General features: G+C 37.4%; 3 protein-coding genes across 4 annotated transcripts in view; 2 read left to right on the forward strand and 1 right to left on the reverse strand.

Moving 5' to 3' along the window:
- IARS2 (isoleucyl-tRNA synthetase 2, mitochondrial) overlaps nt 1-2567 on the reverse strand; it is a 36268-nt gene extending 33701 nt beyond the window's left edge. Inside the window, exons 1-2 of the mRNA XM_081945758.1 lie at nt 2345-2567; nt 1189-1311 (exon numbers count right to left, since the gene is read on the reverse strand). Coding sequence (XP_081801884.1) covers nt 1189-1311; nt 2345-2551 — 330 coding nt within the window. The 5' untranslated portion in view covers nt 2552-2567. The remainder of the gene's footprint in view (nt 1-1188; nt 1312-2344) is intronic.
- Nucleotides 2568-2841: 274 nt separating this feature from the next.
- BPNT1 (3'(2'), 5'-bisphosphate nucleotidase 1) lies at nt 2842-17355 on the forward strand. The gene is made up of 9 exons (XM_081945759.1): nt 2842-2991; nt 7106-7230; nt 8424-8528; nt 9925-10032; nt 10250-10298; nt 13024-13115; nt 14500-14697; nt 15303-15408; nt 16748-17355. The coding sequence occupies exons 2-9, from the start codon at nt 7111-7113 to the stop codon at nt 16894-16896; spliced, it is 927 nt and encodes a 308-aa protein (XP_081801885.1). The 5' UTR covers nt 2842-2991; nt 7106-7110; the 3' UTR covers nt 16897-17355.
- Nucleotides 17356-17841: 486 nt separating this feature from the next.
- The window catches only part of EPRS1 (glutamyl-prolyl-tRNA synthetase 1), a 49756-nt gene continuing 42857 nt past the window's right edge, over nt 17842-24740 (forward strand). For both annotated transcript variants that reach the window (XM_081945200.1, XM_081945201.1), the window contains exons 1-4: nt 17842-17976; nt 20567-20651; nt 22161-22260; nt 23476-23632. In XM_081945200.1, the coding sequence (XP_081801326.1) occupies nt 17934-17976; nt 20567-20651; nt 22161-22260; nt 23476-23632 (385 nt within the window). In that variant the 5' untranslated portion in view covers nt 17842-17933. The remainder of the gene's footprint in view (nt 17977-20566; nt 20652-22160; nt 22261-23475; nt 23633-24740) is intronic.

Below are 24740 nucleotides of genomic sequence, written 5' to 3' on the forward strand. Positions count from 1 at the left end.
TCTAATAGATTATTAACAATGCTTAAGTAAAATTAGAGACACCTACCCCACAAATAACTTATAAGATATCCATAAAATCCATAAAAATAATAATTAATAATAATAATAATTTTATTTGATTAGCCGCAACCCTCTCCCGAAGGACTCGGGGCAGCGTACAATCAAAACAGATAAAATACAGATAAAGACAAACATACACACATAAAGAACAAAGACATATACATGTGCATGGAGGAGGTAGACTCATAAGTGAAAGACAATTAAAAAACACAATTTAAAATCCCATTTAAATAAAATTACTGAATTAAAAAACCCATCAGGAGCGTTATGAAGTTATGATTGAGCCAGGCCGGCTATTTGGAATAGGTGGGTCTTGAGCTTTACACGGAAGGAGCGGAGGTCAGTAGTGGTCCTAATATCCGGGGGGAGGTCATTCCACAGGGCTGGGCCCGCCACAGAGAAGGCTCTGCTCCTAGGCGCCGCCCCATGGCATTGTCTGGTGGACGGCACCTGGAGAAGTCCCTCTCTGTGCGAGCGGATGGGTCGTAGGGATGTATGGGGCAGAATACGATCCCGCAGGTAACTAGGTCCTGAGCCATGGAGCGCTTTAAAGATCGTAATCAAGACCTTGAAACGCACCCGATAGACCACAGGAAGCCAGTGCAGCTCGCGCAGGAGAGGTGTCACATGGGAGTACTTAGTACTCCCCATAATCACCCGCGCGGCCGCATTCTGGACCAACTGCAGTCTCCGAGTGCATTTCAAGGGAAGCCCCAAACAACGTTATGTCTTTGGATAGACTTCAACTTTTAGCAAAGCTAAAATTCAAGCCAAACTCTGGTTTTCTTCAAATTACATTTCAACATGGCAAAAAAATCCACATTAATACATGTCTGATGGCTAAATACTATTGTTTTCACCAGGATACTTGCATTTATGTTCTCTGTAACATCTACGACTCAGTTGTGCATACAGCTAAAATTCCTATGCAGCATTTATCAATTCCGTTAGTCTTAAATTAGTTCTGGTTCCTATAATGACTGTAGGATTAGAGGACTATATATTTAGGATTATATGATAATGATGGTTTTAATTTTGGTTTTAATCCAGCGTCACTACTATGAGTTAGATGACTTTACACATCGCTTAAACAAATACATACATCAATTAATTTAGGAAAATACTCACTTTATTCAAAGCATGGCCAACATGTGGGTCTCCATTGGCATAAGGTGGTCCATCATGAAGACAAAAATCTTGCTTTGTTTTCCTTTGTCTTTGCCAAGAATACAGTTCTGAAAAGCTACATTTCTGAAGAATAATCAACTAGAATTAATATTATACATCTTACATAATGAATTATTTTTGAAGATGACAATATATTTAATCTATTTAGTCTTCCCAAAGAATTCCCATCATCTTTAGTATGCTCTGTCAATGTATCTGGAAGCCTGAGTTAGAGTGTTCTACTATTTTCGAGTGCTTCAAACATATAAGTCTATAGCATAGCTGTACAATTTACATTGCTTGGAGGGGAAAGTGACCAAACTGTTACACATATATTTAAATTAGAATGGAATCTCCTTAATGAATAGGGCTACCACATCAGGGCTGCAAAATGACAGTAACAAATTAAAACTCGGCAGTATTATCTTTTACTGTTCTCTAATGATGGTTCGAATTTTTGTAGCCCATATATGGCAACCCTAAAATTGGGCTTCAATTTCTTGAAGTATGATTAGATAGCAAATAAACAGATTGGACTTATGTGTATTCTCAGACGTGTAAGCTGCTTTTATTTTATAGAGTCCATGCAGTGCACGATACTGCTGCTTCCTCTTTTTCCCACCACCCACAATTCTTTGACGTGGGATGGGATGGAGACCAGAGACAGTGAATGGCTCAAAGTCACCCAGGCAACTTTCATGCCTAAGGGAGGACCAGCAGAGTTTGGCACCCAGTTAAACTTAGCCTTCTCCAATTATTTACCAAAGGGTGACATATAAGGAGCATAAAGTCAGGGAAGCTGCAGAACCACGAAGCTACTTTGGGAATCTTTTTCCTTCCTGCAGGGTCCGAGTAAATTCTGAGATGGGTGTTTTGAAACATAACTAACAGCAACCTAGCTACCTAGGCAACAGCGAGGAGAGAAAGGCAAAGCCAGCCAAAGCATCCTTTCAGAGCATCCGTTGTTCTGGGGGTTGCAAAGGTTTCCCCACAGAGAAGCGTCACAAGTTACGAAAGGTGCACCTCTCGGTTCAACTCGTACTAAATTTTAATCCCAGGACTATCTCGGCGGCAACTTTTCAGCATGTCTTCCCCCTAATGCATTTTCTTCCTCTACCTGCTGTATCTCCAATTCAGTTTCGGGCTGCAGCCGGCCAGGCAACTGGCTGGGGAAATCGCTCTGGGGCAATAAGATGGTTTCACGGTATTTGGAGTCCGGCTTCGCCTTTTGGCCCGTGCTGGGTCCTGCGGACACCGTCCCGCGAGCCCAACAGCCAACATGCTTGGGGGTCCTCAGCAACGGCGGGGTCCGCAGCACCCACATCGCGCGCACTTGGTCCGCGGGCACTTCCGGAAACGTTTACGGCGAGCAACAGGGCAAAACGTCCTTCCCGGTTCTTTTCCGGCTCTGATGAGCTTCTCAGCGCCCCCTGGAGTTCGGTCCTCCCCCCTTTGTTATGTGGGGAGTCTCGCAAGCGTCGCCTCTAGGTCTGGGTGCCCCGAACCCCGGCATCAGTTCAGCTTCGCAGCCCAGAAAAGTGGCCTAGTTGCGTAAATGAGTCTTCCCTGTGCATGAATTAGGAACAGAGCCCCTGGTGACATACATATAAACGTTATTGGCCAGATATTGGCCAATCTGCCAATAAGGACCCGGTAAAGGACCCGATAGGTGGGGCGGAGAAAGAATAGGAAATCGGCACTGAGTAATCTCGGCGCGAGCAGTCTTGCGAGTGTTTTGTAACAGTGGGGCTGCTGGAAAAAGAGGTACGCTGCAATTTTCATTTTTCTCTTGTCTTTTTCGGATTATTTGCTTTTAGATGTTCATCGATAGAGGTCTTGTGATAGTGAAGGAGGTGTGTGGTGAAATAACACTTTTCTTTCAATCCCGTCCTGGCAATGTCCTCGAATATATATATATATATATATACATACACATATACACAGTCACAAAGCAGCCTGGAGTTATTCTAGTGGCATGGTCAAGCTCGTATTGTGTTCATTTGAGTGACTAAATGTGGCCCATGTGCTGTTTCTTACATGTATGATAGTTACTATAATGGATTAGAACTTAGAAAACAACCAACAAACATGAGCAGTGTGGACAAGTAGTTCCTGGTGCAATTCTTATATATGCCTGTCCAGAAAGTTTTCCGTTAAGTAGCTGTTTTATATATATTATATTTTGGATAAACTTTTATAATTGTAAAACGTTCCTCTGTCAGATCAAGAGATTTTGCTTTGGAAGATTGGGTAAAACCATTTTAAATAAGTTTTGTGCAAATCTTCACCAACATTTTCACCAAATAAAGGAGAATTGTGGTACTTCATAAATGATATTTTTGGTCCACTGTGATCACTGAATGCACTGGTAAGATTCATCAGTATAACTGCTAAAAAGAGAGAGAAGATAGAGGGAGGAAAGAAGGTAGGGAGGAGAAGAGAAGAAGAGGAGGAGAGCTGAAGATGAAATAGACTATAATATGGTGTATGGAAAGCAGAAGAGCAAATAAAAATCGAAGAGGCTTAATGGCAAAAGGAATTGATATATTATTGAATACTCAAAAAATGTGTGTTAAGATGTACTGGTATACTTTGAATTATATTATATGTATGTTAAAACAAACTTTTGACAAAAAAAAAGATAAAGCAAAAAAAAGTATAATTGCTAAAAATAAAGTTGGCATTTCCCACAATATGAGGTGGGGGGGGGGGAGCGCTGCTGCACATCCTAAAATCAGCCTAATAGTTTTTATAAGCATCGATTAAAAGATAAAACACAAGAATAAATATGTTCATGTGTGTGAGGCTGCCATCCATTTTATGTTCTGTTCAGGTGTGGTTGTTTCAAAAATGGGTCTTCACCATATAGTTGTTATGATAAAGGAATATTGAAGGCAATGCAATCCAAATTTCTTTAAAATGGCAGGACCAGTGCCAGGGCTAATAAGAATATGGGCTTCAAGTTCCATTGCTCAGAATGTTAAATTATCTTTTCTGTAAGTGGGTAGTTTCTTAATTTTTCTTTAAAAGGTAAAGAAACATGCACTTTGTAGGAGAAGAAGGCGCGAACTAAATATAGTTCAGATTATGTAAAGTGGCTACATAAAGTTTACAAGGAAGTGGTGAATTGGAAAATAAATTCTGCTTTAAACCAGAAAAGCTAGTTGCAAAATGTTAAACCAATAACCAATATTACTGGGAATAAAAAGCAAGCAGACGAAGTGAAGTTTTTCAGCATCTTTCCCAATGATATAATTTAACAAATTGAATGTAGTTTAAAGGTTGCTAGCTCTCAGATTCCCTTGTCTGTTAACATGAAACTGAAGTTAGGAGTTTTTTTTTAAATGTTGCACAATTCACAGTGAGGAAAGAGGATTACTTATGTGATAATTGTCAATATTTATTAACTCCTTTGCATCTCCACAACTACCTAAGTTGCCAATTTGCCATACTAATGAAATCTTAGTTTTCTCAATGTTTGAGGAATAGACAAGGACATATGTTACTACTGAAACTTATAGACCGTTGTTTACTTATTCTTCGGCTTGGCATGCTTTCAACTAGGTGAAACTACAAAAAAGATTGGCTTAGTGCAATACATGAACCAGAACCTCCCACTCTTCCGAAGAGTTCTAAAGGGAGTTGGGGAATATAGTACAGGATTACTTTTAATCCTCTCTTTCAACATGAGGCTGTCAGGATAAAGGGAAGTTGGCTACTCTGTGATGCCTCCGCAATGCTCCAGCTGCTCGGTGGAGCGTTGTGCAGGCGCCATATGCTCCATGTGCGTGCGCAGAAGCCCCGAAGAGCTCAAATACTGGTAAGGAGCGTGGGTGGACGGGTGGCCCCTCCGGAGAACTGTACTGGAATGGTATCCGGTGCTCCCGGCAGGCACCGGTACACCTGTATGGGGCGTACCAGTTGTAACCCCCACTGATTATTAGTTATAATAAAAAGTGTATATGTTACGGTGAAAGACCGAAATCTGGTGAATGTCGACATTCACCGGTGAAAGACCGAATATTTCATTACATTGTTTTACATTCGGACCTTCACCGGTGAATGTCGACATTCACATAGTCGCTTGGTGTATGTCCGAAAATACCCTTATCCTCTCGACACCCTTACCCTAATCCCCTTACCCTAATACCTCGGCTCCTCGCTTCCTTTTAAGCGTCTTCTATTCGCGGAGTTTTTTTTAAAAAAACCTGCGATCCTTAAGAAGACGCTTAAAAGGAAGCGAGGAGCCGAGGTATTAGGGTAAGGGGATTAGGGTAAGGGTGTCGAGAGGATAAGGGTATTTTCGGACATACACCAAGCGACTATGTGAATGTCGACATTCACCGGTGAAGGTCCGAATGTAAAACAATGTAATGAAATATTCGGTCTTTCACCGGTGAATGTCGACATTCACCAGATTTCGGTCTTTCACCGTAACATATATAAGGCTAAGAAAATAAGAATATTGACAAATGAACGATATTCTCTGGAAGCTTATGTCATTTTTTGTGGTTCCTCAAATCCTGAGTTCACATAGCACATAAAACAATAATGTGATTTGTTTGGGTTAGTGTATGTAACCATTGTTTATTTTGTGTGAGCCCAGAAAATTGGGGCTTACTCAAATAAGTTTGGCAAAGCAAATCACGACTCAGTGACATATTGTATATAAATCCAATCTGTATTGCTTTACTGCATACCTCACTTACTGACCAATCATTCAGTGACTATTCAAAGTTACAACACCTGCTCTTGTTTACTTATATCTAACCATAGACTTTAGTAAATGACTGAGTCCGTGCAGTGGAAAATTGGTCCTGCAAAAACATTCCAATTTATTATTGCATATTATTACATAGCATTTGCAGCAAATAAAAATATTCAGCCTGAAGAATGGATGCAGATTGGGGTTTAAACATCCAGTTATATTGGTGGTGCAATGGTTAGAATGAGGTATTTCAGGCTAACTCTGCCCACAGTCAGGACTTTGATCCTCACCGGCTCATGATTGACTCAGGCTTCGATCCTTTTGAGGTTGATAAAACAAGGACCAGATTGTTGAGGACATTATACTGACATTGTAGACCATTCAGAAAATGCTGTAAAGCACTATGGGGTGTTATGTAAGTTTAAGTGATATTGCTATATTTTATATAGAGAAGGTGACATCATTACTTTAACAAAGCACAAAGAAGCAAGTGTTAAATCCTAACACTAATTCTTTATGAGACTTTATCATTTCAGAAATAGTGCTACCTGAAGCATCTGTTTCTCTGCTTCACTTTTCCTGAAATTCCCAGCTTCTTGGAAACTCCAAATCATGGAAATGCAAACCTCAGAAAACTCCAAACTTTGAGGGAACAATATTAAACTCGTGGTAGCTTTGCCCTTTGCCTTTAAAAAAATCAGATTTTTCTTTTTTCATAAGAGAAAGGAGCATTATCCCTTCTATATGTGACAGATAAAATCTCCACCTCATGAAGATGGTGGATTGGTATCATCCCTCCAAGGGAGACCATATTAAAAAAACTTGGTAGCAGCTCTTCCTCTTGTCCTTCAAGGCCACTGCCTATGTTCTCTACATTTGGAAATGTCTGAGCCAGATGTTTGAAGCTAAAAAGCAGACTATTAAATTCCTAACAGGATTCTTTTTGAAAGAAGGAGATATAATTAAAAGATTTGTAATAACTATAATCTATATTTTAAATTCATAACTACATGGGCATTTCTGATGTGTCTTCTACTGCTAAAAATGATTTCTAATGAAAAGGATTCTTTAATCTTTCCAATGTAAGTCAGGCCCCAAAGGTATTTCTTTCATAAGAAAATTGTGCTACTTATAAGATTGCCTTTGTTTTCTTTTGTTTTTTCTATGTAGTAATCATGGCTTCTAATCCAAGTGTATTGTTGCGTCTTGTGGCCTCAGCGTATTCCGTGGCTAATAAAGCGGGAACCATTGTCAGAAAAGTTATGTCTGGAGGAGAACTGGACATAGTGGAGAAGGTAAATGATCAGTAGCATCCTATATATTTCCAGTCGGAACTTATGTATCCAAATAAAGAACAATTAATTGATGCTGGTATAACGGGCAGAACAAATTTTGTGCATATGTGCTCAAAAGTATGGCTTGTAGTGTTTAGTAAGGCTTGCTCAGTAATAAGCGTGTTTAGCATTGTAGCCTCATTTATTTGAGATGTACGCACAAATAATTTGGTGAGGCAATTCACCTGCAAGCAAATCATCCTTCTGGATTCACTCTGAAATAATGATTGCTCAAAGTGTCAGTACAACTTAGTCTTTGCATGCCCAGACAACATCTGCTGGAATAACCATTAAAAAGGCTCATCAAATATTTTATAATTCTATCATCAATATTAGTCATTTAGAGACATCTCATTTGCTGACATGCTATATATAAAGTTATATAGCTCTTGAAATAATCTATAATATGTATGTGATTTTGTCTTCCTGTTTCCCCAGTTACTTTGAATAGCCTTTATGAGAGTGGAGAAAAATGACTAAACTTTCTTGCTTTTCAGGATGTTAAAATATTTAAAATATCTAACAACCTGTATTAGGGCCAAGTAATGTGTGGATCTCCATTTACTGAAGTACAATTCCAACAACCTTAGCCAGCCTGGTTATTTCTGAGAGATGCTGAAAGTTGTACAGAAATATCTAGAGGACCGCAGTTTTCTCATACAGAACTGAAAAAGCAAAAATAATTGGTCCATATTTATTATATTTTATTCCTTATTTTATTCCTCAAGGCCTTACCTTTATCCTCACAATGCCTTTGAAGATACTGGCTGACTTAATGTTACCCAGCCAGAAAAAAAATGAGGACTTGAGCTTTGGTCTCTCCAGTCACATTCCAGCATTCTAATATTACACAGTACATTGTGTAATGACACTTAATTCATATATATGTATGTATGTATGTATGAATGAATGAATGAATGAAGTATAAATAAAGTATTTTTTTCCTGAGGAAGAATATCTTAAAATATTTACCCAGTGCATGACAGTAAGATGATACATACAATTGAAAACACACACAACCCCTAGGATTTTCTCAATATCCAAATACATGTTTCGAAATTTCCAGTAATTTTACATCTTCCTAATGATAACACAATTTGTTTTAGCCAAGTTGTTATTTTGATTATAAATTGACCAGGTTTCTTTTTTAATAGTGTGGAGCTAATGACCTCCAGACTAAAGCTGATCGCTTGGTACAGATGAGCATTTGTTCGTCCTTGGGTTTGAACTTTCCTAAGGTGACAATCATAGGTGAAGAGGTGAGGAGTCAGCATGTTCTTTTGTACTTGTTTGATTCGATACACTACCTTTATCCTCTTTAAAAAAAAAACAATCCTAACCACTACTAACCAGTGAGAAAAAACCGTTGATAAACTGCATCCCAGTCTCTCCACCATTTTTCTTCCATATGACCATGACTGCTGTTTTATACATTTATAGGTAACTTGCGTTCAAATACTGTAATAAGAAGTCTTAACTAGTCGTATGGGGATTACAAGACTAGAACAGATTTGACAGCAGCAGCTATATGTAATATTATTTACTTACAAATAAAAAAAACTTTCCAACTACCTTGGAATTTATTTCTTTATTCAAACATTTCTATATCTGCCCATTTCCCAACAGTGACTCTGCAAAAATTAAAGCCACTATAAAAATATACATATAATCCTCAAGTGAAATTTTTATTGCTAAGTGATACGGTTGTAAAGTCATGAGATTGCATTGCTTAGCAATGGCACTTTCTGGTTTCAATTGTTAAACAAACCCCATTTTTAAGTGAGGATGTCATGTGGTTGCCATTTGCGATCTCCCACCAGTTTTCTGATTGACTTAGCTTGTAGGAACCCAATAAAGGTTACACGGTCATCATATGATTGTGGGATGCCATGATGCTGTAATTGTGAGCCAGGTGTCAAGTACCCTGATCACAACTACAGGATTGTAGAGGTGCTACAATAGCCATAAAGTCAAGAACTACTGTAGTTGTAAGTACCTCTCATTCAGTGCCATCCCAAGTTCAAACAGTCCTTGAATAAGAAGTCATTGAGGACAGTTGTAAACTGTTTTTTAATAGGTATTCAGCAGAGTCCTTGATCTCAAATGGCTCATGGCTTTAAACATTTAGGTAGGACCCCCAATTCAGTGGCATCTGAATTGGGGGTCTTACCTAACAAGATTCATCTCTCTTAGTTTGGTGTTTAGTCTCCATACTTTAAACATTACTGAAACTTGTTAGCATTTAGCGTTATTGAAATTTCTCTCCGCTCTATTTTATTTTCCATTACAAACATCTGCTCTCTTTTATTTTTCATTAGAAACGTTTGTATGTGTGCATTTAATATAGAATTTTACTTATATTGCATTTTCAGCTGTAGCAGTAAGACTATTTTTGCCACTTACTCTTTGGATTAACACTGTTTAGCAATCATTGCAACTAAATTATAATCAATTGTAACCAATTCTGCAGCCAATGTTACAGGCCCATCTGTATAGACTTTTGCTGATAGTTTTGGAATATTACAGCACTAAAAAGTCCAGCTTTCCAAAACTTCTCTTTCATTAAAATTATTTAAACTTGCCTCTAGTTCGCTAAGAAATGAATAAGCATTTTTGACTTTAACTGTGCATAGTCTTTTTTTTAAAAAAATCCAGGATCTTCCCTATGAAGAAGTCAGTGAAGACTTACTTGAGAAAAGCCAATGTGAGGAGATACTGAAGCAAATCTGTCCACCGCAGTATACTGCTATTAAAGAGGAAGAGGTATTTAAAAGGGTTATTTTTTTTTAATAATCCCTGATTTATTTTCCAGACAAGGATGAGAATCAGTAATCACTACGGGGTGGAATGAATTGTGATTTGAGAAGTGATTGACTATTTGAGTCCACTGCAGCTGGGCAGCCACTGCAGCCTAGTAATGATTTACTCTCCACACTTTCCCCTTTTGAAACTTTCTACTTTTCTTTTGTTTCCTTCAAAGCTTGTTATATGGGTCGATCCTCTGGATGGAACAAAAGAATATACTGAAGGTTTGTTCTTTGTTTCTTTGGTGAGGGGTGTTTAGCATTTATAGATTTAAGGACAAAACTATCCACAATTGTCTGGCTTCTAGATTAATATCTATCATTTATGCATGACCATATAATATATAGAAGTCACGGTCACCCTTTAGAAGTTTGGAAGTACAATACAAAGTGTGCAATTAGAATAGATCATTGAATGATTCATTCCTTATTGTTGACTGAGGCTCAGCTTTTCCTTAGCAGGGCTTTTTACACTATAAATGTATGTGGATGTCTTTTTGTACTAGAAGCTACCACATAAAACAGTAACCACCACATTTTATCTGGTTTAATTATTATATTTTTGTAAGGAATCAAGGATATCTATGTGGTTCTCTCTCTTCTCTAATACGGGATACATTAAGCTGAGAATTAATTCTTCTCAATTCCTGGCAAATAGATGAGGAAGAAATGGAGGTGACAGATTTTATTTTCCTGGGCTCAAGATCACTGCAGATGGGGACTGCAGCCAAGAAATTAAAAGACACTTGCTCCTAGAGAAGAACGCTGTGGCAAATCTAGACAACTTACTAAAAAGCAGAGACATCACCTGTCAACAAAAGTGTGTATAGTCAAGACTATGTTTTTTTCCAGTTATAATGTATGACTGTGAAAGTTGGACCATAAGAAAGGCTGAGTGCCAAAGAATTGAGGCCTTTGAACTACGGTGCTGAAGAAGACTCCTGCGAGTCCCTTGGACTGCAAGGTGATCAAACCGGTCAGTCCTAGAGGAGATCAACCTGACTGCTCTCTAGAAGGCCAGATCCTGAAGATGAAACTTAAATACTTTGGCCACCTAATGAGAAGGAAGGACTCACTGGAGAAGAGCCTAATGCTGGGAAAGATTGAGGGCAAAAGAAGAAGGAGACGACAGAGAATGAGGTGGCTGGATGGAGTCACTGAAGCAGTAGGCATGAGCTTAAATGGACTCCAGAAGATGATAGAGGATAGGAAGGCCTGGAGGAACGTTGCGATGGGTCAGACACAACTTCACAACTAACAACAACAAGCTGAGAATTATGCACCATAAAACAAGTCCAGAACCTTTGTTTTATATAGTTTTATTGATGCAGGGACATGATGGTTAGCATTTTTTTAGGATTGCATCAGGAAGTTTTTGAGTTCTAATAGAAAGTTCACCCGATTGGTTATTCCAGGGATAGAAAATTGGAAGTGGATGTCTAGATACTTAAACTATTTAACCTAATAAAATGGATTTTTGTTAATTTCTCATGTAACAATGAACTTAAAAGGCCTTTAAGAGACAGTTTGTTGTCTAGGTAGTCCTTGACGCATCATTGCAGTTTGGACCAGAAAATCAGTCATTGAGCAAAGCAGTTGTTAAGCGAAATTCCCATGTGACTGCTTCACTCTCTAATGGTGAAGCACTCCTTCCCAACACTCCGGGTTGCTGTTAAGCAATCTTGGGTTGCAATCCATAAAAAAAAACTCCAGCTGTTTTGAACTATGGAACTGCTAAGAGTTCCAGTCAACATAGCCAGTGGTAAGGGAAAGGTGTGGTAAGAGAGGTGCCCCTCCCAAAATGAGCAAACAATGGCCCATTTTTTGCGAAAACGGGCCCATTTTTTGTGATAAAAATTGCATGCATAGCCTTTAGGAGGCTTATAGAGGTCTCCTGGGGGCTGGGGGGGGGGCAAAATTGAGCAAAAAACAGCCCATTTTTGGCTCATTTATGCCCTCCCCAGTCCCCAGGAGCACTCTGAAAGCCTCCTACAGGCTCTGCACAGCCATTTTGGTGAAGGGGGCAGGGTTTCGGGAGGCAAAAAAATGCTGTATTCAGTGTATAAGACCCACCCAGATTTTCAGCCTTTTTTTTTTGAGGGAAAAAGGTGTGTTATATTCTGAAAAATACGATACTATGAATTAAATGCAGTCAAGCTTGTCTCTTGCACACAAGTAACATAATAATTATTTAGTTCTTTGCTACTTCTGTTATTGAAACAGGCACAAATCAGGGCTCCCCCCCCCTCATTTCTAATTGCTATTTTCATTGCCTCTGGGGTTTTTCTTTTAGCTATATGGGGATCCAGAAAACTGAAAAAGCATCACAAAGATACTTGCAAATTACTTCTTAATCTAACAATAGATACAACTGGGATTGTATGACATTGTATTATGATCAGTGTTCTACTGAATTGATGTCTTTGGCAATTTTGCTTGGTTAGAAATCACGAAATGTTCCATGGATTTGATACCGGAGAGTAGTGAACTGGAAAATAACTTGTTAAAGCAAGGCAGGTGTGGGTTCTGCTTTATTGTTTAATGAAATGGAAGAAAAATGATCTTGAATAATAAAATGCAGCAAGTTGCTGTACTATAACACGCAAAACTTTAATGAGAGTTGTTTTGGTTTTAGCTTTGTGTATTGACTGATGTTTAGCATAATGTAAACCCAACCAGTTGTGGCTTATTTAACAAACATACTTAAGCAACTATACAATACAATACAATACAATACAATAGTAGAGTTGGAAGGGACCTTGGAGGTCTTCTAGTCCAACCCCCTGCCTAGGCAGGAAACCCTATACCGTTTTAGACAGATGGCTATCCAACAACTAGTGTATAAGCATGATCAAATATAAACAGTCACTGAAATTATAAAGTATCATGTAAGTCAAAAATATAAAAATCTTGATTTTCATTACCATTGACAGATGTTTATCTCTTTCAGGACTTCTTGACCATGTAACAGTTCTTATTGGTATTGCTTATCAAGGAAAAGCTATTGCGGGGGTCATCAATCAACCATATTACAACTATGAGGTAGGAAATGCTTTAATTTCTTAATGTTCTTCTATTTTACTGCATATCACTTCTAATTAATTAGAATAATGGGGTTAACTGACTTGTTACTTAGAAGGAGGAATGGCCCTTTTCTTTTTCTGTCTAAATTGCCCTAGTTAAAAGGACGTACACCCATAGCAGATTTAGGACCAGCATAAATCCACATGTCAGACTCCATATGCTATAGGAGATGACCAATCTGAGCCCGAGGGATGTGTCAGTCTCAAGTCCCTTCATGCCTACAGGAGATCTAAGTCCAGCCAACGTTGAATTCCGTTGACTTTTATCTGCCGGCAATTTGCTTTGACCATTAGTAGTTCAGATTCTTGTAGAGAACATTGGTTTACAATAAACCCATATTCATTTCAACTGCCTCGACTTCTGATTTCCTGTGTGTGACATATACTATATTTTTGGCATTCAGCACAATAGTCCTCTCATATTCGCAGTGGCTTCAACAAAGGAACCGGGAAAATGACTTGTACAGCTGCAAAAATTAGTAACTCATTTTCCTATACAAAATTATAATATTAGTTGAATTTTGCTAAGGTGAAGTCTGAATTCAATGAACTTTCTAAAATTTTTGCAGAAATAAGCTAATGTTGATGTAGTATCTCCCTATCTTGATTTCTCTAGATTTTAAACATCTGTGGGTATGCCTTCTCTTCTTACTAATTTACTTACTATGTATTTGAGAATGTACCTTATGTATATTGCCCATAGTGGTGGCTATAGGTGCGACAAAATAAAAATAATGCAGAAGAAATTCACTGGTAACTGAACCAGTAAAGCTGAAAATACACTGAATAACAAAAAGTATCTCTCATGAATGAAGGCAAATAATATATGTGTCCCAGGATAATGTTGCGGGATCGGATTTGAGTCCGTACTGTAGCCCATCCTCAGGGAACTTCTCACACATTCTGGAGAGTGAGAAGTTCCCTGAGGATGGGGTCCATATAAATGCAAAAGCTTGGAAGAATAAATATCTGATCCCGGTGACCAACTCGGATTCGATCTTGTAACAAAAAGTATAGATGAAGCTCTTCAGTTAGATAAAGGCAGACTAAAGTTGCAAACCTCTACCTATTTGCATAACAGCAAGTCTTATTCTTTCGGCAGCAGAATTGTAGTTTTTCTCTGAAAGAAAGAAATGTATCTTTGCAAATAACATATATTTCAGTTCATATCAAATTTGCTGATAATGTAATGGAGCAGATTAGTTTTGTCTAACCTTTGAGGATGGAATTTGCTAAATTTAGGGTCATTATTCTTTTATATAAATACAGTATGCCCAACCATCATATATATTTTACTCCTTTTGTTTATTTTTCAAAATAGAATGTTCAAATATTTTTTTCAGGCAGGTGCAGATGCAGTTCTTGGCAGGACAATATGGGGAATCCTTGGTTTGGGTGCCTTTGGATTTCAGCTAAAAGAGGTACCAGCCGGGCAGCACATCATTACCACCACAAGATCACACAGCAGCAAGATGGTAAATGACTGCATTAGTGCAATGAAGCCTGACAATGTGGTGAGAGTTGGAGGTGCTGGTAATAAGGTATGGACACCCCTAAATTTTAATGCCATGATAATAGGGTTAATTTTTTTAAAGTACAAGATGAGACTTTCATTTTTATAGTAGTGCCCCAGGCAAAGTTTTCCAATAGATGATGCACATCTTGCAATTTGATTTCAACCACATTGTGTGGGTGGGGCATAGGAATTGTGGAAATAATTTTATTAATTGCTTTGGCCTCTTTGGGATTTTAATTATTTACATGTCATCTCTCAAGGTGGTAGAAATTCTTAAGAGTGGCTTAGAAATGGATCAATACTTTCTTAAGTGATAATAGTTATAGTTTACTTTATTGTCATTGCACCTCATACAATCAAATTAAATGCCATCTTCAGTGTACATTATACATAAAAAATAAAACAAAAACACACATCCTTCACATGCTATACAATTGAATTGAAAACCCCTGATATTGCATGTCCTTACCTCATCAAGAATGTTTTTTCTATAAACTATAACCTAATTAAAATGTTAATGGTAAAGTAATCAAGAACTAAAACATTGATCTGTATGTAAACTTATTCCTTATCTTTAAAAACATTGCAAATGTGCATATTAAACGACTAAGGTTGTTTTATTTGTTTAAGATCATTCAACTTGTTGAAGGCAAAGCTTCTGCTTATGTATTTGCCAGTCCTGGATGCAAGAAGTGGGATACATGTGCACCAGAGGCTATTTTGCATGCAGTTGGAGGTAAGTTAGTAAATACATTGGAGAAATAGAAACAAGGAGATGTATAAATATTTCTCTTTGTAAAGAGATATAACGAAGAGGCCAACGATGCTAACTTAAACCTAGTATTTTAAAAATATGTTTATATTCTTTTCAGTTAAGCATACAGATATATTTATTGGCTTAATATATGTTATTTCCTAGCTGATGGTCATCTCTGCTACTTTTCTTTCTGTAGCTGTACAATAGTTTAACAATGTTTGCTCTTTTGTATTTTAACTCTTCTTAATTGTGTGATATAATTATAGCGATAGTGATTATATAGTTATGTGATAGTGATATTTTTTGTCTGTACGTGCCAATAAGTATACATAAGGTATTTAGATTTAAATATAAGATTTCTTTGATTCATATCTGTTGACATTGACAGATATGAAAAGAAATAAAAAGCAATTTCTAAATTTTTAAAATATAAACAAATAAATAAGAAAACAAAACTTGGTGATCTGCAACCTGTGAAAATTGTTTGGAAATAAGTGCTTCAGAACCCAAAATAACACAAAACCCTGCTCTTATCTTTTAAAATATGCTGTTATCATCTATAGCAATGGTAATAGCATTTAGACTTATATACCGCTTTACAGTGCTTTACAGCCCTCTCTAAGCAGTTTACAGAGTCAGCATATTTTCCTCAACAATTTTAGTTCTCATTTTATCCACCTTGGAAGGCTGGAAGGCTGAGTCAACCTTGAGCCTGGTGAGATTTGAAGTGCCAAATTGCAGGCAACCGGCAGTCAGCAGAAGTAGCCTGCAGTACCGCCCTCTAACCATTTCACCACCAAGGCTCTAGGTTTCTAGGAAAGTCTGAAAAAAGTTGTAGCTGCTTTAAGAATCATATTAATTAAGAGTTAATTTCTTAAAACATGTATGTTTGAAAGAAAATGAATAAATGCTTCTCTAATTGTAAGATGTCTTAAGCAGGGCTTCAAAATAATTTTCAGAGTAAGCATAATCTTGCAACTATTAATTTTCCAGCTAATCCATTATTGCTTTTCTTTATGAGATATGGTGGTATCGGAGGTTGATGTGTGTATAAAAGATCTAACTTTAAACACTCTTAAGTTCAGAAGAATTATACTGATTTTGATGCCAGTTTTGTGTATTAAAGCACGTTAATTATATTGTGTATTAACCTGTTATGCTGAAACATAAGGAAAAATTCAAATTTAGCCAACTATAATTTGGAAAAGGAATGTTCGGTTTTTATGAATTACTTTTAATTGTTTGTCCTTTTGTAGAAATACAGATACTGTGTCTAAATCCATTCAAATCTAGAGTTATGTTTTTCTTTTCTTCACAGGCAAACTTACTGATATTCATGGGAACTTTTTTAATTATAATAAAGAGGTCAAACACATGAATTCAGGAGGAGTCCTTGCTACTTTAAAAAATCATGACTATTATGCCAGTCGAGTTCCTGAGACAGTCAAAGAAGCCCTTGTGCCATAAAAAAGTGCAGAAGATTGTACATTCCATTTGGCTGGAAAGACCTTCTTAACTGAAATAAATTGTGATTTTTGATAGGACACTTTGGACCAGTTCCATGATCTTTAGTCTTCAATAAAGTTGTCCAGTTAATGCTTATTAATATCATATATGTTCACCTATATAATTATCAACTCCTATCCAATTATTCATCTATTTGATTTGAAGAAGAAAAAAGTTATTTCAATTGACTTTTGTTATGCAAGCCTCACAAATGTATGCATCATGTGAAGGGATTGTCTAGCTAGCTAGCTCTTTTGTTTATATATACCTGGGTGTGTGGGATGTATGTCAGTTCTGTGCTTAATTCTCCCTTCCTCCTTTTTCACATGAGATATATGGAGAAATCTGGAAAAATACCTATGTTAGAGTTTATACATTGAAAAATACATTCTTGAAATAAAATTATAATTTTTGTTGATACTTTTGTGAAGTTTTTATTTGTAGATTTTTTTTTATTCTCGGTTAAGAGGGCTCTTTTCCTGGTTTATTCCAGTATGTTTGACCGATAGCTCTGAACTTGAAAAACTAGCAGTTTGAATTCCTCTGCATTGCATCTGAAAACAGGTGCAGCTCCCAGAAACAGCTGGTGCGGGACAAAGGTGTGGCAGAGTCGGTTCCTTTTCGTGAGGGATGTTTCTGAAGACTAAAAAAGGGGCTCAGCTTTTCAATCTTTTGTCAAGCTCAACAGAGCAAACCTGGGCTTCATTCTGTTGGGTGTAATTAAGGGCTACACGAAACGTGCTTGGAAATAGTCTCGCAACGCGTTCCGCAAACCCAACTTGGGAACGGGCGTTGCGGCTCCTGAGAGGAAAAACCTCAAGGGGCGTCCGCGGGCGGGCGGGAGGGGAAGGTGTGGACGAGGCTGGCCCAGCCCTATGACAAGTTGGAGGCGGGACCGGGGCGGGACTAGAGTCTGATTGGAGAAGGGGAGGGCGGTCTCGGCCCTCGCAGCCGTGTCGCATTCCTTCTCGGTTCTTTCTCCTAGTGCCGCTGCTGGAATGGCGTTGAGCCTCACTGTCAACCACGGCGATTTGCCTCTCGGTAAGGAATTCCCGCTCCCGTTGCCCGAAATATACGCCGGTTGTGCGCGGCTCAACCTTCACACACCACCACCCCACAGCTCTCCCTAATCTCCCCTTTCCGGCTGCCTTGCCCGGTTCAGGTGTTGCTGCCATGTTACATCAGGCACCGTCCGCGGGAAGCCATTGGCCGACTCTTCTTCATTCATCCGCCTCTTTCTCTTTCGTTAAAGCCGGTTCCTGGGCAAAGCGACGGGCGGAAGGGCTCCTGTCATCTGGGACGGGTGTTTGTGTGGAGCTAACAAAAGGTCGTTGGGGAGGGGGCTGAGAGGATGAATTCACAAGGGCTTTTGAGGCTTTTGACATGGATAGAGACGCGGGCCAGCAGGTCCAGACGTTCAGTGGAGGGGGGATTAGAGAGAAAGGCACTGACACGTGGCACAGATTGTGGGAGACGCTATGGAGGAGTAAACGTAGGCCATAGGCGTTTCTTACCCACTAACTTGCGTATCTGGGTTATCTTCATCCCCCTGCCCAGTCAGACTCAGGCTTATGCAGAAAAGTCGAATTTTGGCTTCACTTGCCAATGAGGTGTGGCTTCTGAATGTAGTAGTAGTGAACGTAGTAGTGTCACTGAAGATGGCATTTAATTTCATTGTTCGAGGTGCAATGACAATAAAGTAAACTAAACTAAAAACCCCAGATCAGTTATCACATGGATAGTTACATTTGTGTTAATATGCTGATTGCCTGCTGCATTTTCCCCCCAACCACAACATTGCTTGGTCACTTTCTTTTTGGTCAGTAGTCAAGTTTGTTTATATTCTGCTGGTTAAATGTTTTGGATTTTAAAATGAAAGTCAAAATATCAAGTTATGCTTTGAATATGTCCCATTATAGATTATATTTCCCACTCCAAGGTTATGTGATCTTCCTAGTTTTATGATCGTTTTGGATATTCTCTTAACTGTTATCTAGAATAGTGTACAGTTACTTGGGTATAAGCCATGCTGAATGTAATACGATGAGGCAGAGACATAATGGGTTAATATTATAAAACAGAATATAGACTACAGATGAAAAATGACATTTCAGAAAAAAATTAAAATAATTTAATTCACAATCTGATAAAAGTTAACAGTGACTACTGCACCTTTAAACATTTATTTTACATGGTTTTGTGGCATAACCTTAATAAAAGTTCCTTAAATGCATTTCTTTTTAAAATCTGAGCTGCCATAGGCATAATAGGGTGTACTTCAATAGCATTTATGCTTAGTCATGGAATTTCTAAGTGTGTAATTTTAGCTTGTCATTCTGCATCCCAAAGAGAGTAGCTTGAAATAAATAATCTTGCCTGCAGTGATGCTTCTTAATTATATAAGTGTTGAACTTTCAGTTTTGCATGACATATAGTTATATATTTTTCTACAACATTAAATAATGGTGTAGAAAGATAAAATTATACTGACTCTCTTGAGTTCAGCTCAACTTCTGATAATATGATGTGTGAGCTGGAAGTGATATGCTGCCGTTTTATCAGAATTTCCCCCAGTCTGGCTTATTATAGGTGTGGGATTTCCCAGTGGTCTTCCATTAAAGTGCTACCAAGCTCACCCATATCTTGACTTTTTTCAAAGTCAACTAGGATCTGATGTTGCTGCTGTGGTACCTTTGTGAGAATTTGTACATTGCAGTCAGGAGTAGATTTTTGAGAAAGGTTTGATTTGGAAATTTAACACATCTTTATTACTTTTATATAATACAACATTATAGTAGGGTAGTTTCTTATTGTAATCCAAGGACTATAATAATTTTTCAGAATTGTTTACAATATTGAAATTTGAAGAATTTCCATAATTTGGCATATGTGTACCTGGAAGCTTCAATAAATTTTTGAGAACTTGGTATTGCTAGGCTTCAGCTTCAAGTTCCAGCCTTCACTGCTGCTCAGTAGACCTCATTTTGGGATTCTCTTCTTCCCATAAATGTATTGGAAATTACTCTGCTTTTTCTAAAAAGATGAGACTTAAATTCCCCTTCATTATTTCTCCTATGTCAATCCATTCCCAAGTTTCCACAGCTGTTAGCTATCTACTTTATATGTAGAGAGTACATATTCATATCAATGGGACTTAATCCCATAGGCTCATGATGTATAATTTATATATTTATTTGACTTATAAACTAGTCCATTCTCATTGACGCTGAACAATGTACAACAAGAACAAACGAGCAAATGATTATCTCAGTAATTAAAACAAAAACATACCCAACATGACCTCAGCATGAATACTGCAGCCTATCAGTTCCATGGAGGGCATGGAAGTGATGGTGTACTACTCTGGCAACTTTTTTTTGCGCGGGGTGGGGGCTTCTCTTGCTTTCCCCAGAGCTGGCTGGGGAATTCTGGGAGTTGAAGTCCACAAGTCTTAAAGTTGCCAAGTTTGGACACCCCTGTTTTAGGCCTTCTCTTTAATACTGAAAAGATTGTCGACAATTGATACAATGTTAATGTTTTCCTGACTGGTAAACTTCAGGTAAAAGAGGAAATGCTATGAGAATTTTTAAAAAAAGTATCTGTGAAATAAGCCATCTTATAATCATTTTAGGAGCATTGCTGACTGTCGAACATGTAAAGGATCATGTTAAAATTTCAGTTGAAGAAGGCAAAGAAACCATTCTACGAATATCTGAGTAAGCTTTTTGCAGTTATTGCTTTTCAAATTTAATTACTATCATATTGATACCGTTAAGAAAATGAAGAAAGGATGTGTTCATTACCCTGAAGGATGAAATGCAATTATTACACTTCTTAATACTTACTAATCATTTCTGCATGACCTTTATATATATATATACATACACTCTCAAATATTTTTTTTCAGATAGATGTGATAACTTTTACCTTTTTTTCTTGGAATCCTACTGTGGAACTGACATTAGAATCAAATAATGCTTTTGTAAATTTTTCCTATTAATTTTTCCAATGGTATAATTGTTGCCATGTAGTCTGAGATGGATTTTAAGGAACAGGGAAAATAAAATTCTAAAATGGATATGTGACTGATATGGGTGGTTATATCTTGGGTTGTACATCTAGAATGTCATTCCTTTTTTATCTCACCTTTCCATTTTTGGAAGGTGATGAGATCTCATTGTGTGTTCCCCAAAACTGGTCATCTTCTGCTGTAATAGTGGTAAAATAAAAAGTCATTTGATATGAACTTAATTGCTTGTGCTTTTTGCCTTATTTCAACTTCTGACAAGGTGAGTGATCTCTGATTTAATTGCTAAGTCAGAAACTGATTAGCTTTTCAAGAGAATAGTTAACTTTGCTACATAACTCAGCTTTTCTTAGGTCTGCAAAGGTATAGATGCTGCTGCTGCATTGAAATTGTCATCGTTTCCATTGTGAAATAATGGCATTGATTTTTTTAAAAAAGAAATTGGAGTCATTGAAAACTGTGACTTGTAGGTAATGAAACAGTGAAAATTTAATCTCTTTTTTGAGTGAATGTGAATGTGATTTTCACTTAGTTTTGTAGTCCTAGATAATGAAACCTTTTAAATTCCTTATCATCCCAAGAAGATGAAAGGCAGGAAAAAGTGCTGTGTAAAATCCAGGCATGTGGTTTGCACAGAATCTTGTGATATAAATCATTTCTATATTTTGTGATGTATTCCATGTCCCTCCAAGGAAGATATAATTACTTATTTTATTCTCCTTTGTGTGACCATTTTAGTTACATAAAAATGGTTTTTAAATGTGCCGCACAATTCTAAATAAAAAACAGAAATGCGGCATTTCACAATAATCTATTACCATCAGGCAAATGAAAAAATTGACAGTGCTACACTTCAATGAAGGACCAACCATATGACCTTTTTTGTTCAATCAACCATTCTTTATATTTGCTCGATGATGAGAATTTTTTTATTATGAAGTGTTGCATTTATGCATGGAAAATAAAATGAAGGTGTCTTCAATTTTCAGTAGCTTTTTAAAATAGCTTTTTATTTTATGAAAAATTTAAAAGATACATTTTCATTAGCTTCTACTGTGTTTGCAATATTTAATTTATGGGGTGGAATGGCTATGAATGAATCTGGAAACATAATACTGAGCTGCATGTTACAATGAATTCCAATACAATTCTACTTCAAATATGAATAAACATATATATGTTCAATTTTTTTAAACAGCCAAGTTACATTCACTGATGTGAATTCTATAGTTCGTTATCTGGCTAGAATTGCCACATCTGCAGGATTATATGGATCTAATTTGCTGGAGCATACTGAGGTAAGAAATGATCTTCTAATTTCTTGGAGATACACAATGGGCTAAGGTAGTCTTCAACAAGATAGTCCTTGACTTATAACAGTTCATTTAGTGACAGTTCAAAGTTACAACAGCACTGAAAAAAGAAACATGACAATTTTTCACACTTAGCACTATTGCAGCATCCTCATGGTCACGTGATTTACATTCAGATGCTTGAAAACCAGTTTGTATTTATGACGGTTGCACTGTCCCAGGGTCATGTGATCACCTTTTGCGGCCTTCTGATGAGAAAAGTCAACGGGGAAGCCAGATTCACTTAACAATCGTGTTATTAATTTAACATCTGCAGCGATTCACCTAACAAATGTGACAAGAAAAGTCATAAAATGGAGCAAAACTCACTTAACAAATATCTTACTTAGCAACATAAATTCTGGGCTCAATTGTCGTACGTTATCTGTACTGTATACTTTGCTCCCTTTATGGGCCTTTTCCCAGAGCAGAATGAAACCAGTAAGTAGAGTTGCCAATGCAATTTTTCTTTAAAGGTAAATCATTTTCCATGTAAAGGTCTCCTTGGTGTCTGTGCTCAATTTAAGCATTTCTATAATGTTTGAAATCTGTATGTCAGGGGAAAAAAACCATATGCAAAGGGGAGGAGGAGTAGAGGGTAAGAAGGATAACTGATAAAAAGCAGCATTGCACTGATGTGAGACAAGCTCCACCCCTTTTGGGTATAGGTTGTGATGTTGCATGCAGGTACAAACAATTAGGGCCTGTATCACAACTGCACAATACTGCTTTTGTTTATTTGATGAAATTGCTAGAATTTACAGATGCTTTGGGTATCAGCACATTTGCAATCAGGGTTCTCCCCCTTCCCTCCATTCATGGAGCTGCTATTTACCTTTCTGTTCCCATCTGTTGTTTACAGCTGATTTTTTATTCCCTCTTAAACTGCTCAGAGGGCTCCTGTAATGAAATGATAGCTCCAAACTTGCAGCACTTGAATGTATGAAGGGTCCTTGATGCTCTCTGAGCTTGGTTGTTTTCTTGCAGAGGTTTCGTTACTCAAACTAGGTAATGTTATCAGTGCTAGGCTGATAACTCTTTAAATTCTAGAATTTCATTATCTGAATAACTATTTAATTATTTCTACTACTGATTTTTTTTAATGAAATGTATAGGTCTTTTATGTAATTTATCACACACATTTTTTCTTCTTTTTCAAAGATTGACCATTGGATGGAATTCAGCACCACAAAACTGTCCACTCCTACTGAGTTTGCTTTAGCCATCCAAGAGCTCAATAACTCCCTTTCTCTGAGAACCTATTTAGTAGGCAACTGTTTGAGCCTTGCAGATTTCAGTGTTTGGGCAGCATTAAAAGGTGAGGGAACATAGTAAATATAGTAGCATAGTCTTATCTTTTTTTTAAAAAATAATATAATTAAGCTTATCAAGATGTAAAATACAAAAGAAAATGAAAATAGTAGGAAAAGAGGGGAAGGAAAAGGAAAAAGAAGTACATGGGAAAAAAGAAAGAAAAGCAGCAATTCCTGACCCTTTTTAGCATTTTTAGCACCGTAGAATAAGATAGTAACATTACAATCTCAACTTTTTACTTTTATATACTTAATATGTACTAGCTGTTCTGGTAACAAGAAACTTATCAGCAAAGTCAAAGTTTCATTTTTTTCACATTTCAAGAACAATCTCCAGAAGCGGTTTCCAAGCAGAAACAAAGTTGGATGTGTGTTTTTCTTTGATTAAGTTCCATCAGCTTTTCCAACCATTCAATCATTGTAGGAATTAAAGTATCTTTCCTGTTTTGCGCATAAAAGCATAAAATCCTTGCCGCTGTTAATATAACAGCATGGTAATATCTTGATAAAAGCTCATTTATGTATTGAAACATAAGTATATAGAAGTTCATTTGCACAAATGACCATAACTTTTGAAATTTAAATCCATAGAAACTTTTCTTTATCTGGTTTTCATTATTTGTTACATTTAGGAGTACATACAGGTTGAGGGTTGAATATCACTGCGTCAGAGGTGGTTTGGCCCGATTCAGCTGAACCGGTAGTGGAATTCAGGCCTGCCACGTCCCCGAACTGGTTCCCTTGCTGCTGCTGGGCCTCCGCCATTTTGGTTTTTAGTGACTGCGTGCGCAGTTCAATGTAAATTGCGTGAAGAACAATTTACATTGAACAGTGCACATGCATGCAGTGTGCGTCTGGGGTGTGTTTGTGTTGCAGACCAGTAGTAAAACCAGCAGCAACCCACCCCTGCAGTGCATGTGTGTGTGGTATGTGTAAAGCACACATATTCCAACACATTGATTTACTAAAATTTCCCTAAAGTCAGATTTAGTTATGTAAAATATATTTGAAAAGTCAAATGCAAATAATGAGGACATTGATAGTAGTGAAAAGTCTTTAAAACATAATTAAGCATTTCTGGAATAGGTGATGTACAGCGCTCAATGCTCTAGA

This window comes from Natrix helvetica (genome assembly GCF_964273705.1).
Source record: "Natrix helvetica genome assembly, chromosome: 2".
Classification (NCBI taxonomy): domain Eukaryota; kingdom Metazoa; phylum Chordata; class Lepidosauria; order Squamata; family Natricidae; genus Natrix; species Natrix helvetica.